General features: G+C 37.6%; 1 protein-coding gene and 1 pseudogene across 1 annotated transcript; both read left to right on the top strand.

Moving 5' to 3' along the window:
- or93a10p (odorant receptor, family 93, subfamily A, member 10 pseudogene) overlaps nt 1-18,277 on the top strand; it is a 44,992-nt pseudogene extending 26,715 nt beyond the window's left edge.
- or93a6 (odorant receptor, family 93, subfamily A, member 6) lies at nt 5,850-7,357 on the top strand. Its single transcript, NM_001423395.1, is given in 1 exon segment — nt 5,850-7,357. A coding segment is annotated over 1 exon segment (954 nt). The 5' UTR covers nt 5,850-5,967; the 3' UTR covers nt 6,922-7,357.
- Nucleotides 18,278-18,482: the final 205 nt, after the last annotated feature.

Here is an 18,482-nt window from a genome sequence, read left to right as displayed (position 1 = left end):
GGGGGGAGGGGAGAGACTAAGTCCACCCTTTTGGTAGGTTAAATCTGCCAGTTTCAGACCACTGATCAACAAAAAAAATCCTGCATCCCTTATTGAGTGTGATCATCATGCATTGACAATGATATGAACCATTATATGCTCAAATTTATATCTTTATTAACTTATTATTATTATTATTGCTATCTACTCTGTAACTATGATCTGTGTATAATCTGTATAACTATAAATATGTTTGTACTTCATGCTCAAAAACTAAAGCTGGCTATATATACAGTTGAAGTCACAATTATCAGCCCCCCTGAATTATTAGCCCCCCTGTTTATTTAATAACTCATCTCTAATAACTTTTTTATTTTATCTTTGCCATAATGACAGTAAATAATATTTGAGTAGATATTTTTCAAGACACTTCTATACAACTTAAAGTAACATTTAAAGGCTTAACTGGGTTAATTAGGCTAACTAGGCATGTTAGGGTAATTAGGCAAGTCATTGTATAACGATGGTTTGTTTTGTAGACTATCAAAAAAAAAAGCCTAAACGGGTTAATAATTTTGACCTTAAAATGGTGTTTAAAAAATTAAAAACTGATTTTATTCTACCTAAAATAAAACAAATAAGACTTTACCCAGAAGAAAAAAATTATCAGACATACTGTAAAAAATTCCTTGCCCTGTTAAACATAATTTTGGAAATATAAAAAAAAAGAGAAAAAAATTCAAAGAGGAGCTAATAATTCTGACCACCTGTATATATAAACAGTTATATTACACTCAGATGATCCACCAAACATTTGTGGCCTATTTTTTCAATCATGCCTCAAGGGTAGCTGATTAGAGGACAGAATGTTTAAAATAAGTAAAATAAAATAAACATAAATTAATTTTAAAATATAAAACACCACAAATATCTGTTTTATTTTGCGTCATACGCGTCTCTTTTCAGGTCAAACTTTTTGTTTTTCAAACTAATTATTAATTCAAATTATCTAGTATTACAAAATGATGCAATATATGACATGTTATTACACCGTCAAACAGCATAAACATATTTTCCTTCTGTGAGATTTTAGAAAAAGAAGTCTTTTGTGACTTTGAATCCCTTAAGTATCATGACAAACAACCCCACTGAAACTCTCCTCTGCTTCAAAGGTAATGATCACATTAATTATTTATGTTCACTTTACAGGCTGATAAATATGTTTGTCCTTTTACAGTTGTTTTGTAACAGTATTTCCATAACTCCAGCAAACATGCCTGTTCCAAATTTAGAATGTAGTCCCTTAGAAATACCTGTTACACCTGTGACATGAGTTCCCTGTGCTGTACTACTCAAGCATTCAACTTGCAATTAACTGAAAATATTTTTATATGTGGCTTCCATATCATGGGGTCATCAAATCAAATGTTAATTGATCTATTGATATAAGGCTATTGTAAACATTCTGTAAGTTAAAGAGTGTCCTAATTAGACCAAATAGTTTTTAGTGAACTAAGCTTACCCTGTACATTGAACTAAGATACATAATTTACTTGTATTATATTGTCTTAGCATGAAACTTTAGTGTGCTGATTGACATGCTAGATCACTTTATTCTATAACTTCTTTAGGCCTACCAGCTGGTTTTTGCATAGTATGGAGCAAATAAGTCAACTGAGTAAATTAATAAAGATACATACACAGGACTACCCTCAACCATCAAAACCATAGAGTGTTATTGGGAATCTATTTCTGCTACATCACAGCTGAACAACAACATAAATTACAACTCCAAATCAGAACAAGTTAGGACAGTATGGTAAATGCAAATGAAAAAGGAAATGAGTGGTTTCCAAATTTACTTTGACTTGTATTTCATTGCAGACTATATAAACATGAAATATTTCAAGTTTATCTGGTCAACTTCATTTCATGGGTAAATTTACATCCTTTTCTGTCATTCAGACCTGCAACACATTCCAACAAAAGTTGGGACAGGAGCAATTTAGGGCTAGCAATCAGGTAAATTGGTTAAACAACGATGAGATCTGAAACGGGTGATGCCAACAGGGGATTGTAATTATGACTTGGTACAAAAGCAGCATTAAAGAAAGGTCCAGTCCTTTTGGAGCAAAGATGAGCCGAGAATCACTAGTTTGCTGAAAATACGTGAGAAAGGACTGCAAATCCACCATTATGGACGACAAGATCCAGTCATGCACCACACACACTCAGACTGGTGCCTGATCCTGACTGATTGCATACACAGAGCCAGAGGATTGTCAAAGACTGATCACATGGACTATTTATAAAGCACGCGCACAGCACACACATCAGTGCTGAGTCTTATTTTCTGTTTCTGTGACATTACAATGCGTTTTCCTTGCCCTGTCTTGCCGGTTTTGACCCTCGCTTTTGTTTTGTTTGTTTTCTTGTTCATCCCTGTCTGCTGCCTGCTATCTGACCACTCACTTGTTATTTTGACTACGAATGTGGATTTGCCTGTATACATCTGTTTGTCCCTGTGTCAAGGGCGTAGGTTTGCGCTTGACATTGGTGGGGACTGGGGACGAGTCACCCCTGTCAAGAATGAATAAAACTTACAGTTTAAATGTGTAAATAAAGCAATTTGACAAAATTGGTAGAAATTGTTTTGGTACATTAAAAAGTGTAGTTGTAATAACTATCCAACAAGATTATCCAGCAAAATTAGTTCTTAATATGTCACTAAAACGTCATATCTATGCCTCAATTAAACAGAAAATCAGGTGAATAACTGCAAAAAGGTTCAGTTTTTCAGAAAACAAATAACCCCTTTCAATAAGCTGGCTACAGGCCTGAAAGTGTTATGTTAAAAATTTGTTTATTAACTGATAAAGAGAGAGTTTAATAAAGACTTTCGTTCATTTTTCGTACAAATTAAACATGTCTCATAGTATTATTAAAAGATGGAGCACAGGCTGTTGTTTTTCTGACAAAATTGTTTCACCTGAACTTGGAGCTGTTACTCTAAGATATTAGGAGAACTGGCAGGGTCATATATGTTTACATGTAGGTGTTTATTCTGCAGTTAGTTTTCGGGGAATATTTACAGACTAGTCTGCTTTAACGTTAGACTGAACGTAAAAGCGGTGAAAACACTAGCATAACGGCATTATAATGATGGACTTATTCAGTAGCGAACTTGAGTTTATGTGACTTACACATTTCGTTGGAAGAAGCTCTTTATGTCCACCTCTTCTTGCTACCTCCATCCTCACTTGTGGGAGGCACAGACCTTACACTTCGGGAAATTGCCCCTGCGCATGGCGCACAGTTGTTTTGGCGCTGTTCGTATCTGAAACTATGATCTGAAAGCAGCCACTCACATGACAGCAAGGAAAGGCAGAGCCAATCACAATGTTCATATGTGTTTGGGGGCGGTGCAACTCGGGGAGAGAATGTGATTTAACCCTTTCGGCATGTCTAGGTTTATACTGACAGCGCGATGTTTTTTAAGTGAATTAAATTATTGGTGGGGACATTTCGATAGTTTGTGGATATTGATGGGGACACGTCCCCACCGTCCACCCTAAATCTACGCCCCTGCCCTGTGTTGAACGTTGCTCACCTGACCATTCTCAATAAACCTCCCTTTGGATCCGCACTTCCTTATCAGCGTCCCTGTCCACATTACATACTTGAAGACATTTGGATATTTCACCTTCAACAGCAGCACTGCATCAAGAATTGTCAGCGATATCACCACATGGGATCAGGACTACTTTGGCAAACCTTTGTCAAGTACAACAATAGTAACATCCACAAATGCCAGTTAAAACTGTACTGTACCAAAAGAAAGCTCTATGTTAACAGTGTCCAGAAGGGCCATTGATTTCTCTTGGCTTGGAGGCCTCTGGGTTAGACCATTACACAGTGGAAATGTGTACAGTGGTCAGATGAATCAGTATTTCAGGTATTTTTGTGAGAAATAAACGCAGTGTGCTCCAGACCAAAGAAGAAAAGGTTTATCCAGACTGTTATCAGCCAAAAGCCAGAGTCTGTTAGGCCATAGGGTCGTGTCAGTGGTAACTTGCACTTCTGTAATGGCTCCATTAATGCTGAAAAGTACATAGAGATTTTGGAGCACAATATGCTGCCTTCAAGAAGACATCTTTTCCAGGGATGTTCATGCCTATTTTAACAAGACAATGCAAAAACAATGCACATTCATGACTCATTACAAAGTCCTGGGTAAGGAGAAAGAGGATAAAGGTACTTGACTGGCCTGCTGCAGTCCTGACCTGTCTCCAATAGAGAATGTGTGGTGCATTTTGAAGAGCAAAATGCGACAACAATGACTGTTGCTCACCTTAAGACTTGTTTGCAGGAAGAATGGGACAAATTACACCTGAAACACTCCATCATTTCAGTAATGTACAGTCTACATAGTAGAGACAGAGAGAGCTGGGACTGTGACAATTGTGAAAAAGTCTCTGGGCTTAGACGAATGAGCAAGGAATAGCCTCTGAGATAAGGAGATCTCTGAGCCTGAGAAGGAAGGACAAACTGCGTAGAAAAAAAGGCCTCTGTAGCCAAAATGAGGGAATCAGAAATGGCTTCAGTGGGAAAGGCCTCATTGGTCATTACAGGATAGAGACCTCGGTAAGTGTTAGAGTGGGATCAAGGAATGAACTACATGTCGTCGTTTAAGAAGCCTCTACTACATTACGCTTTGAGATTTTTCAGGACCACACTTGAAACCAAGGGGTAAGAAAATTTCCTATTATTTTGAATTGTTTGCAACAAACAAGCATGTTTTAATATATTTATAAAAGCATTTGTGTTTTACCATCATGCTTAAAAATAAAAAGCTAAAATAAAAAACGCAAAATTTCACTGTCTATAACTCCTGTACAGCAGTCCCACAACATACTGACACTCGAATACTCTGTCAGAAAAGTCTAGTGGCTGGGAATGACCTTTTACAGTGTCTGCTATAATGTTAATGTTGTTTTTGGTGTGTTTACATAGATGAATATGGCCACTGTGTAAATGTGGAGTACAGTTATGATCCTATTGCCACATTAGATCGTTATGATAACATAATATATGCCTTCAGTGATTTCTTGAAGATAAATACCAAAAAATAAAGCAACTGTAATCACTACAGCAGTCGGGATCGTCTGATCTCATATGAAGCAAGAGATTGTTATAGCATATGATGATGTGTCCAGGGGCTGTAGTGCTGTCCCAATTTTTAGGGGTAAATTTTGAAGCCCTTCCCCTTCACACTCTGTTTTAAAGGCCAAGGGGAGGGGGGAGGGGTACAAAAATAGAATTGGGATTGGGCCTAAAAACCAGCGTAGTGGCTACTGAAAAACCATCACAGTATTAAATCACAATTGTAAATATATTAAAATGACTATTATTCATTGGTTGTATTTAACAGCCTTTATGCATCTTCTAAAGTGGTATGGTGTCTCCAAATCCAACAATTGTTGAAGCAGCACATAATAGTGATAAAAGCAATGCTTCTTAAAGGGGTGGTCAATCGAAAATCAGCTTTTTTATGTTTGGATGCACAGATATGTGCTCATGTTTTTTTTACACACATTTTATCTTTATTCTACACCTCTGACTTTAGATTTTTTGTATTTTCCATGAAACCCACTTCCAGATGTTGATATAATAAATGCATAAATCTTGTATAAAGTAAAAAGCACAAAAATGTCCCTCTTAAAACAGTTTGGTTAATAACGAAATGCACATAAAGACTATAATTTGATATTGTGGAATGTATTTGATGCACACACACACATAAACCACCCACTGGGATTCAGTCTGATAGTATTTAAAATGTGATGCTCTGGTATCTATCTTCAGAAGCACCCAGCACCTGCAGCACATACTGTAGATTTGCAGATTCAAAGATTGGCAGACTGTTCTCAATTTGGTGATCTACAGCATCTGTGATTAATATGGTCTTCATGTTTTACACTTCTGAAAATGTCTACTTTGAATGGATCTATATCTAACAACACTCAGAGTCTGATGGATCAATTTGCACCAATGAAGGCATTTTTGCTTGTGACACCATGTGTTATTTTCCTCTATGTCAATGGAGTCATGATCTTCACTTTGAGGAAAAAGACTGTTTTCCAGCAGACATCCCGCTATATTCTGTTCGGTCAGATGCTTTGGGTTGATACTTTAAATCTTTTTATGAGTGTGTTGTTGTATTTATGTGCTATCAGTAGGATTTTAATTATGAAGAATGTTTGTCTTCTTCTTCTCATTGCTGCAACGTCTCTCTATCAGATCTCTACTTTAAATCTGTCGTTAATGTCACTGGAGAGATATGTGGCCATCTGTTTTCCTCTCAGACATGCAGAATTCACCAGTTTTGAAAGAACTCATATAGCTATCGGTGTCATTTGTTTCATAGGTATGCTTCAATCTCTATCTGAGACTATTATTTTTTATTGCATTGATACTACAAACATAGCAATGAATTTGTTCTGCTCAAGAACTACTCTTTTAAGGCTGCAGATCTACAATAAACTCGATATAGCTTTCACAAGCATGTATTTTGCTTTAGCATCCTTTGTTATAATCTTTACTTATGCCTCTATATCAGCTGTGGCTAAAACAGCTGCCTGTGATAAAATGTCAGCCCAAAAAGCCAATAAGACTGTTCTTCTGCATCTAATACAGCTGGGTCTTGGTGCATCATCCATCTTAGCTGGAGTTATCCAAGAAGTTATTTATGTTAATACTGACTTAATGACAGCAATAAATGTGATGTATTTTTGCTTTGTAGTGTTTATAATGTTCCCCAAATGTTTAAGTCCTCTTATATATGGCATGAGAGACCAGGCTTTCAGTTGTATATTCTTATATTACTTTACATTTGGTAAAGGTGGCACAGTTAATCCAGTTATCAAAAAGCAACATGCCTAGTAGCAATGACACAACAATAGCATTTTCCAAGTGTAACCATAGACATCTATTAAATTACACACTAATAAACTAAATCTAACTTGACTTCATTTTTGGCTGCATGTAAATACAAACATTTGTTTTAAAAGAAAAGGTATCTTCTGAACAAGTCACTGATCACTGACCAAATGTTTTCGTGCATCCTTGCTGGGCGTGACTAATAACTATGGCATAAAGCAGAGGTCTCAAACTAAATTCCTGGAGGGCCGCAGCTCTACATAGTTTAGTTCAAACCAACTCCGACTCACACCTGCTTAATAGTCTCTAGTAGTCTTAAATACCTTGATTATTTGGATTAGCTGTGTTTGATTAGAGGGTTGAAGCAAAACTGTGCAGAGCTGCTGCGGCCCTCCAAAAATTAAATTTGAGACCTATGATATAAAGCATTATGGTGGGATCCAATTTATATTTATTTTAACTAAATATATATATATATATATATATATATATATATATATATATATATATATATATATATATATATATATATATATATATATATATATATATATATATATTTTATTTATTTATTTATTTTTTTAAGATACAGACAAATGCAAACTATTTTTTATTATTTATTTTGTTTTTTTATATGCTATCAGTTATATTCCACAAAGATTTAAATTAATTCTTCACTTTTGACTCACATTTGTGGCCTATTTTTTTCTTATCATGCCTGAACAGTGCATGAATATTCATCGTTCATAGAATACTTATGAGTATGTCTGATAATATTTTTCATCTGAACAAAATCTTATTTGTTTTATTTTGCCTAGAATACAAGCAGTTTTTTTTTTTTTTACTCATTTTAAGGTCAAAATTATTAGTCCCTTTAAGCTAGTTATTTTTTTTTCCAATAGTCTTTGGAACAAACTGTCGCTATACAATAACTTGCTTAATTACCCTAACCTGCCTTGCTAACATAATTAACCCAGTTAAGGGTTTAAATGTCCGTTTAAGCTGTATAGAAGTGTCTTGAAAAAGATCTAGTCAAATATCATGTACTGTCATCATGGCTAAGATAAAATAAATCAGTTATTAGAAAGGAGTTATTAAAACTATTACATTTAGAAATGTGTTGGAAAAAAAATCTGCACTTTGTTAAACAGAAATTGGGGATAAAAAACATGGGGATTAATAATTCTGACTTCAGCTGTGTGTATGTGTTCTATATATATATAGAATAAACACAGCAGAATATTGAGTAAAATATGCATTTATGTTCATGTTTGCCAGAATCGTTTTATTTTGCATTATACATGTCTGTTTCAATACAAGAGTTTTAATACATTTAATAAATAATACATATTAAATAAAGTCAGTTTGACTGCATAATCTTGTATATCAAAAAGAAAATCAAAACAAAGAGTCTAAAAAGCAATGGGTTACTCTTCGTAGCCCCAGTTCTCTAAAACATAGTGTGGCGAGATCCACAGGCATCCATGCCTAACCTCTGCAGTAGCATCCAATTGCACCAAGTCTGGCTTATGCCCCTTTACCTCTGTGCATAAACCTTCTGCATGCACTGCTATTCCTCAGTGAGCATATTTGGTTCTCATGCAGCAAGTGGGGCAAACTTGGGTTTGAGAAACATCTTTCTACTCAATGCTTCAGAGAACTTTGGTTACAAACAGTAACCTATTGTTTTATAAACTAATTTTGAAAGAAACCAAAGCAGATCATTAAGACAAATTTAACATTGACAATCATATAAATTGTCAATCAGCATTAAAATAAGCCCCTATAAAAAATCAGGTGTGTCCTACTATGTTATCTCTCTCGCTGTGAGAGACCAGTTTAAACTCTCTCCTGAAGACAACAAATTTTCATGCCTGGCTCTTCTTGCCTCTCTTGCCAGGGCTCCAAACACCAATGCACTGCAGAGCTCTGCAATAGAGTCCACAGTCGTTCTTCAACCACAAATGGAGCCACCTCTCCTCCCGGACCAAGGCTACATGCACCTTTAAATGCTGAGGCTTGCCTTCCCCATCTATGTCTAGGTTCCATCAATAGCTCGAAAACACAGAATTAGTATTCTCTGCTTTTTTAATAAATCCAAACTACAAACACTGTACTTTTCTTTGCAACCAGGAACTGCATCTTCAACTCTGCCATCGAGTGGTCAACAAATTATGACAGGGTCAAAGCCCGACATATACACAACCAGATCCAAGCTCCTCTTCATTCAGAGCATGCAGGGCAAGCAGCAAAATACATTCTCCAGACCCAAAGACAGCCAAATCAAGTTCCACTGTGATGGAATCACAGTTCCAGTGATTCCTTTCACTTTTCGTTACCACCCATCCTTCTCTCATCTCCAGTGTCATACAGAGCGGGAGCATGCCACCACATACGGCCCTGGTATCTTTTCTTCCATCTCTTTCACACACACTCACTTATACCACTCCATAGCCACATTTCCTTCCATCCCACCAAACACATGTGCCCTGAACCCCCATCAGTATCCAACAGCCTAAAAAAATAATTTGATATCTACAACAAAGTCTTCCTTGTTTGCAGCAAAATGTCCTGCTCACTCTATCAAAACCCATTTATTCCTCCCATCCCAAAACCTTCACAGCCCAAATCCACAAGCTTAGTCCCGCAACCCCCAAATACTTCCAAAGTCCTTACCCTCCTCAACCTTCCTGATCAGCGCTCCTCTGCCTTCCTTGTCTGTTCCAACTTTAACACCAGTAGGTTTAAAAGACAGTGCTGTAAATGCATGCATATCTGTAATTTTTGCTGTGGTGTGCATAAAACAACCAATAAAATTGCTTTATCTACCACATCTACCATAACCATATCTATAAACAATTTACGGTCATGTCTCTCACCCAGTTTTCACCCTGGCGTTATTAATCTCCTATCCCAAAATCTCATATGCACCAATCTGCAGTCCGCTCTCATCAAACCAGAAAAAGTCAATCACTTAAAGAACAAAGTTGATGATAAATTAACCCTTTACCATTTTTCCACTAATTAAAAAAATAATAATAATTAGCCCGATTGGAATAGCCACCAGAAAATTCTCAGGTTAAAATTGGTTCATAATCAACTTCTTGCCCCTGCACAATTCTCTGTGTCTAAGTAACAACAGTCTAATTCTGCTAAAATAATTTACCTTAATCTACCACAACATTGACCAAGTAATTTTCTTGATCAAAATCGCAGGTGCTTGGAAGGCTAAAGTTGGCATTACTTCCGCCTTCCGTTAGGATTACTAAGTCCCATCCACGCTGATTTTTGGCACTTTTTTGGCATCTGACTTAGAGAAAAAGACTATTCTTCTCTCTGGCTAATTTTTGGCTGCAGACATAGCCCAACTATTTTTGACATGTTTCAGAAGGAATCTGCTTGATCCTCTATAATTATTACAATATATCTCACCTAATCCATCTACTAGACAATTTTATGATTATCTCACCACCCAAAGCCATTTCAGCTGAACACCTTTGGCATCTCAAATGGTTTTCACCAAGCTCAGAATCTCTCTAGCACAAAACAAAACACCAGGTCCAAGCACGTCCATTAAATTTTTGGGTATCGATCTCGATTCGCAAAAATTCCAGGCATCTTTGCCCAAAGAGAAAAGCAACAGAAGGGTTCTTGTAGCCTATTTTCTCTTTTAAAAAACAAACATCTTTAAAAGGGGAACTCCTAACCATCCTCTGCCATTTGAACTTTGCAATGTGCATTATTCCGCAAGGCTGTCCTTTTACCTCCCACTGCCTCTGTTAAGATGTTTCATTTGGATCTCAGCTATTGATTAATTTATCTCAACCACAAAGCACATCACTAGTTTAAAAACCAAACAGCTGACACTCTTTCTTGTTTTTCTTTTCAGAAAAGAGGTGGAGCAGCACCCAACATCAATACCTCACCCTTCAAAGCTGATATTCCATAGATCATCCACTGAATCTTCCTCTAGAAACATCCCTGGATTTCATCTAGTCGCCCCAGTATCATAGTCTTATTTTACAGCACCCTTTGTAACTTATCCCTGCCAGATTTTTCTTTACTTGAAATCACTTCATTCATCTTACACCCGAACACAAATTAAAAAAAAAAAAATCATGTAAGCGCAATTAAAAGCTATCATTTTCTATTAAAATCACAAACTTATTTAAGGTTCCCCCACAGAACAAACTCCCAAACAGCCCTCTTCATCAAAGAAACACAAAGAACTCACCCTACACGTCAAGTTACCTGACAACCCAAAGCCCTAAAAGTCCTTACCAAGTATATCTCTACACTATGTAAAGAATACCATTCAGTCCACACAGACCACACACTTGATGCCATGTTAATTTTTCATGTTCAGGTATTCTGAGATGCTCTGAGCTCACATTTACCTCCCGATTCAACCCAAACATTTATGCCACCATCTCTGACCTAGTAGCACTAGATTGTGACACAATTTCCTTTTTCATTAGGTGAAGCAACAGGCCACTTTATCTATCTCTATCTAATCTTTAGTCTCCAGTGCTAGCCTTCCAAAAACTCCAAGCCTACATACTGCTCAAAAAAGCTCAATCCAAATGCCCATTATACTCCCTGATCACAAATGATTCCACAAACTTCTGAAGTCTGTTATGCTCCACGGGCTTTAAACAGCTACATTCCATCTGACCAATGTAATGGTTTAAAGGTGTGGTCAATCAACTATTTTGAAAAGCTTGATTTGTGTTTGGGTGCACTGTTTCATGCTAAGTTGTAAACGTTTACATTTAGCTTTAGCCAAACTATCTAGGAACTGTTGGCTTTCTGTTTTTACTTTTTCTTTCTAACAGGTGTTGATATAGTAAACAAAAGAACAAAAAAAATGTCCCTTAAACTGATGAATTCACAATTCTGTTATCAGAATTATTTTACAATCAATAATACACAATCAATTCAGCTACATTTGCTATTATGGAATACTTTTTGATGTACACACGTAAACCCCCCACTGGGATTCAGTCTGACAGTATTTAAAATGTGATGCTCTGGTATCTATCTTCAGAAGTATCCAGCACCTGCAGCACATACTGTAGATTTGCAAATTCAAAGCATTCTATGGTTAATTTTATATTTTTTTTTAAATGTCTAATTTGAATGGATCTACACCTAACAACACCCAGAGTCTGATGGATCAATATGTACCAATGAAGGCATTTTTTCTTGTGACACCATGTTTTATTTTCCTCTATGTCAATGGAGTCATGATCTTCACTTTGAGGAAAAAGACTGTTTTCCAGCAGACGTCTCGCTATATTCTGTTTGGTCAGATGCTTTGGGTCGATACTCTCAGTCTCCTTATGAGCGTGGTGTTGTATTTATGTGCTATCAGTAGAATTTTAATTATGAAGAATGTTTGTCTTTTTCTTCTCATTGCTGCAACATATCTCTATCACATCTCTATTTTAAATCTGTCATTAATGTCACTGGAGAGATATGTGGCCATCTGTTTTCCTCTCAGACATGCAGAATTCACCAGTTTTGAAAGAACTCAAATAGCTTTCGGTGTTATTTGTATCTTAGGTATGATTAAGTCTCTATCCGAGACTATTATTTTCTATTGGATTGATACTACAAACATAGCAATGAGTTTGTTCTGTTCAAAAACTACCCTTTTCAGGCTGCAGATCTACAATAAACTCGATATAGCTTTCACAAGCATGTTTTTTACTTTAGTAAGTTTTGTTATAATCTTTACTTATGCCTCTATAGCAGCTGTGGCTAAAACAGCTGCCTGTGATAAAATGTCAGCCCAAAAAGCCAATAAGACTGTTCTTCTGCATCTAATACAGCTGAGTCTTTGTGCGTCATCCATCTTAGCTGGAGTTGTCCAAGAAGTTATTTATGTTAATACTGACTTAAAGACTGCAATACATGCTATATATGTTTGCTTTTTAGTGTTTATAATGATACCCAAATGTCTAAGTCCTCTTATATATGGTATGAGAGACCAGACTTTCAGTTGTATATTTATACATTATTTTACATTTGGTAGAGGTGGTGCAGTTAAACCAGTTATCATAGAGCAATGCTTAGTCGCAAAAATTTAAAAATAGCATTTTATTATACGGAATATGTTTGTGTACATTGAGATTAAATATTAGACAAAACTATATGTAATAAATAAGTGATAATGATTTGTTTTAAAATAATTTTGAATTTGAATCACACTAAAACAACTAACCTGTTGCAAAAGAACAAAAGTTTTGTTGTTGTTGTTTATAGTTTTGTTTTGTTAGTATGATATAATATTCTGACCATGGAACATTAAAATATCATTATGGCTTTTTTATTTCAAATGAAGTATTTTTTTGTGTGTTTTTTACAAAAACATTTTTCAGACTTGCTTTTGATCTGCTCCTTTTTGAAGACAATTAAATTATTTTGTAAAATAAAGTTTTTATTCAAGATGGGGGGAGGCTATTTCTGTTTGTCTAAAGCAGTGGTCACCAAACTTGTTCCTGGAGGTCCGGTGTCCTGCAGATTTAAGCTCCAACCCTAATCAAACACACCTGAACAAGCTAATCAAGGTCTTACTAGGTATACTTGAAACATCCAGCCAGGTGTGTTGAGGCAAGTTGGAGCTAAACCCTGCAGGGACACCGGCCTTCCAGGACGGAGATTGGTGACCCCTGGTCTAAAGCATATGCTTGCCTTAGTGAAACTTGATCAAACTTTTTAAAAATAATAAACGGTAAAAATAAAGTTTTCAGTGGTTTTAGGGATAATGTTTTGGATTTGTACCTATTGTATGGGATTTAACTACTGACCAGTCCAAAGCTTCATTGTGACTACATGTGACCACTACATGTGAAACAAAAAACAAAGTCTACACGCATCTTAGCCAGTCCCTGATCTTTTATCAGCATCTGTATGGGTCGTTTTGGTGAAAAGACATGTTTTCCAATAAAACAAATGCATATGATATTTCACATTCTTTCACTGTGATGGGTTATTTGAATAAACATGCACAAAGACAACTTGTAATTGCTATAAATGAGCAAATTTTGCTAAAAAGTGACATTTTTGTGCACATGCACTCATCGTGAAAAGATTGTGCTTATTACTTTACTATTTAAGACAGTCATAGGACCAAAAGATCTACCAGGTATTAAGATACCAACACAACAGACATTAGTGTCCTCTGTCGATCTGCCAACAACCAGAGGTAACAAACCTAACAAACTTACCTATCAACCCTCCCCCCTGTCCACAGATCCATAATATTCTAACAGCTTAGAGTAATTTGACTGAAAAGGGTCCAGGCAATCCAAGGCCTTTTGCATTTTTGATTGACACTTCATGAGCCAATAGCGGAAAGGAGAAGTGTCACCATCCTGGAAGCCCCCAGAACATGGGATGGTCCCATCCTATCTCTTGACAGTTTATGAATAGACCCGGATGCAAAAGACTAAATGAATTAGGCCAGATGTGCTTGTGATTTAATCATGGTAAGATTCCAAATGTGATGTTATTTAATCATGGATTAAATGGCGAGAATTAAATAAAAACTCTTCCACATCAGATAGCTATTTAACTTTTGAAACTTTCAACACATCGACCATAGAAGTTAATAGTGCCATGGTGACTCTACAAATTTACAATGGCAAGTCAGTTGAATGTGAAAATGGCAAAAAAAAAATGGCACTTTAAGAAAATTTCAAGATTTCTAAGGGGTTTAAACTCTACTCCACCATCACTTCACCTTCTCCACCTTCAAAAGGTGTTTCCAGGACTACAAGCCTAACCATGCCCCATATCCTTACCTCTTCATCTCTCTGCCATCCTGTGGGAGACAATTGTCCAACCTCTATCATCCTTTGTTAAACACCTTTTCTCAGATTTTTCTATTACCACATTCATTGCACACCTACATGTTTCAAAAAACATTCAAGATGCTTAATCAGAAGCTACCACACTGGATTCAATTGTTCCACGGGTCCCCTTCAGGTGCTATTTCTGACTCATAAACCACCCTCTTCATCAAAGATATTCAAATAAGTTACTCCTGCCTTTGTTCCACACTAACCCTCTATCTAGCATTGATGGCCCGTGACTACTTTTCACACTCTTTATCCTTACTTTTTTTAGTTCCCCAAGCACTGTTAAGCTCCGCTTTACCACCACTCACCTCTCAACAGCTCTGAATTCCACAGGAGTCTACCTTGAGCTTTGACTCCCGCAGTAGTCATACCACCCCTTCACATCCACGCTTCCAGTATTTAGCCCCCTCTGGTGTGTGTGTATATATATATATACACACACCTTCCGTCTTCCCCTTCTTTCTCAATATCTTCTTTTATCCCACCACTAGATCCCCTTTTCTCAATTTGTGTTGATTTCCTCTGCCACTTTTTCTTCATTCAGCAAAATATAACTTTTTTTCCAGCGTAGGAAAGAAACTATGGGTAAGATTCCCGCAGTAGTCTCACCCCAGCTACCTCCTGCAGGAGTGTCCATCCCCCTCCCTTTCCCAGACTTGCGCAGGAGAAATGCCCCCTAAAGCTCTGAATCCTGCAGGAGTTACCCTGAGCTACTACTGCCACAGCAGTCATTCATTGCCCCTCCCAAGCCTTTAAAAAACTCTGCTTTTATTCTTTTTGGCATTAAAATTCTCTGGCCCTTCCCTTCCTGCACTTATTTTGCACCTTCTTTTACTTCCTTACAGTGCTGATTGCTTCCACTATTATTTTCCACTTTTGCATCCCTCCCTATATATTTTGTATCCTTAACTTATCATCCCACTGCCCTTTCCCTTCAGCATTGAGTTCCTCCACTAATTTTCTTCCTTCAGTGTCGAGTTTCTCTTCTAACTTTCTTTTTCTATCATTGATTATTCCGCTGCTTTTCTTTTTGCCGTTAAGGCCCTCACTCCATAAAGCTCTAACTAAAATAGTAGCTCTTCCTGAGCTTCAACTCCCCCAGTCCACTTCCAACACTGCTTCCTTAGGAGCCTCTCTTCTTCCTAATCTTTCCCAATATTATATCCAGCAGCCGGAAATAGTATTGGTCTATCTGCATTTTGGAGGGGTTCTTCAATGCGTGGCTGCTGTTCTGAGCTAATAAAGGCATTTTGGGGAGTTTCAAGATTTACCTGAGCTCAAACTCCCCTCTTACCCCGCAACGGGAGGGAGCCCTAGCTCGAAGATCTTATGAGCTCAGGGCTCTCTCCCAAGACAGCATGCCAAACACGAAATCTTGAAGTAAAGTTTATTTATAAACTAATTTTGAGGGGAACATGTGCTTATGATTGAATACAACTGATCCTGCATTTGCCAATTCATGATTTACCAATCAGATGACTCCTAAGTCTCTATAAATAACAAAATAAAATAAAAGTTTCATACCACAGCCATCTTCTTTTTAAACAATGACCCCTTCCACCCCTACTCCACCTTTCCTAGATGGATGGCACAGTGGCCCAGTGGTTAGCACTGTTGCCTCACAGCAAGAATGTCACTGGTTCTGGTCCTTACCAAGCCAGTCAATGTTTCTGTGCAGAGTTTATATTTTCTCCCCATACCTGCATGGGTTTCCCCTGGGCCCGGTTTCCTCCCACCATCCAAAAACTTGCAACCTAAGTTAAGTCACTAATCCAAACCAGCACCATAGACATGCTTCTAGTAAGTAGTTATCTTTTCATAGCAATTTCTGTTTGTTCATTAGCTACAACAAAAGTGGAGTTTTGAGATCTACCTAGGCTCAAACTCCCCTCTCACACTGTAATGGGAAGGAGCCCTGGGCTCAAGGATCTTATGAGCTCAGGGCTCTCTGCTGGGACAGCATGCCAAACACGCTTTATAATCAATCATCAGCTAAGTGTGAATTCTTGAAATAGTAGTTATTTACAATGCTTCATTTAGTTTTCAATAATATTAGTAAAAAAAAATTATTTGTCTCACCCAATCATGGATTGCTCTTACCATGAGTGTAGCTACTTAGGGGGAAGAGAGGCGGGGCCATGCTTAGCAGCCACAGCCATTGGACATTTACAGTTTTGGCTGGATTAAGTTCTGTTACCTATAAAACTCTAGAAATGTAAAGTTTTATGGCTTTCGCTTTGGCTTTACGAAGGGTTTCTATGAACTCACTTAGTTTTACTCACTTACCGTCCTTGCAACATTCCTGCCTGACATGACTATCTGGAAGAACCACACTTGCTTGCGTCTGTCCACTGTAACATTTCTACAGTTACCTATATCATACGTTGCTGTGGCTACAGTAATGAGACTCAAGTCACAGGAGTCAATGCTGCTACTATGTACATTAATGACTTGCACAAACTCAGTCTGACCTGGTTCTGCTCGTATTACTGCTTTCCCCTGAACACTCGAACGCTGCCTTATACAGCAGTAGGGTCAGTCATTCAATTCCTCTGAACTTTGACTTTCTAAGTGTTGTAATTCTGCAGAGGAACAGGTGTCAGTAGAATCCTTGTTCAATCAACTTCCTGCATTGCTCTCGTTGTAACCTGGACAACGAGATCCAATGAAATCCCCTCTTTCCAAAATAAAGGACATTCTCTGCTTGATGGTTTTCTTAGGTTGCAATGCTAAGAACTTAGCAAATTCTAGACATCTGGGACTCTTAGTTGCTCATTCTCAGTCATTCACTCTTCCAAGAATTTGGGAAGTTTTGAGTGTGTATCTGTGTGTCTGTTTTACATAGAATAGTTTTATCTATGTGTAGCTTAATAAATTTGTATTTCATTTCAAGATCCTTGTTGGTGTTTTGTCTTTCTATGTTACTGCCTCAGCTATATGGTCTTGCTACCTTATTTGTCATATAGTGAAATACTGTTTGTTTGTTTTTGTTTTTTATTGTTGACACTGCTGTCCCAACTGTCAATGGATCTCGCATAGGAAACCTCCCACTAGCCCACTTGTACCACTCTGCAAAATCAAGGCCACACTCTGCCCGGGGCCATGAGAACATCCTGGTCGTAGTTGTTTATTCCACCCATTATCCTATGGCTATTCCCCCACGTCAGGCCAAAGCTAAAATAATTGCCTAAGACATGTTTTATTTCTTCAGTTGGGTAAGGATTCCATCAGAGATCCTGACTGACCAGAGCACCCCCATCATGTGCTGGCTGATGACTGAGATCTGCCGACTACTCCAAGTGAAACAACTACGCACACCTGTTTATCGTCCCCAGACTGATGGTGTGGTTGAGTGCTTCAAGCAGACCCTTAAACCCCAAGCCTCAACCAGTTTCATGCCAATTAAGAGCTGCTGTTTTACCATTCTCCTTGCGGTTTGTTGGATCTTGCCTGTGAAGCTTGGGAACAGCAGTTCACACCACATCACAGTGTGATCAAGCGCATATGGAGCATGTGAGAGTGAATCAACAAATTAATGTTCGTCGTTCGAGAAACATCTGGCCATGTCCCAGCGAATCAAGCACCGTCTTTATGACCGGCCAACCCAATCACGGGAAATCCAGCTGGGGGACCAGGTACTCATTCTCATTCATAGAGCTAGAGCAAAATTCCTGGCATCCAGGCAAGGGCCAGGTATGA

The sequence above is a fragment of the Danio rerio genome, chromosome 21 (assembly GCF_049306965.1).
Source record: "Danio rerio strain Tuebingen ecotype United States chromosome 21, GRCz12tu, whole genome shotgun sequence".
NCBI classification, from domain to species: domain Eukaryota; kingdom Metazoa; phylum Chordata; class Actinopteri; order Cypriniformes; family Danionidae; genus Danio; species Danio rerio.
Note: the sequence above shows the minus strand (reverse complement) of the source record. Positions and strands in the feature narration are given on the sequence as shown.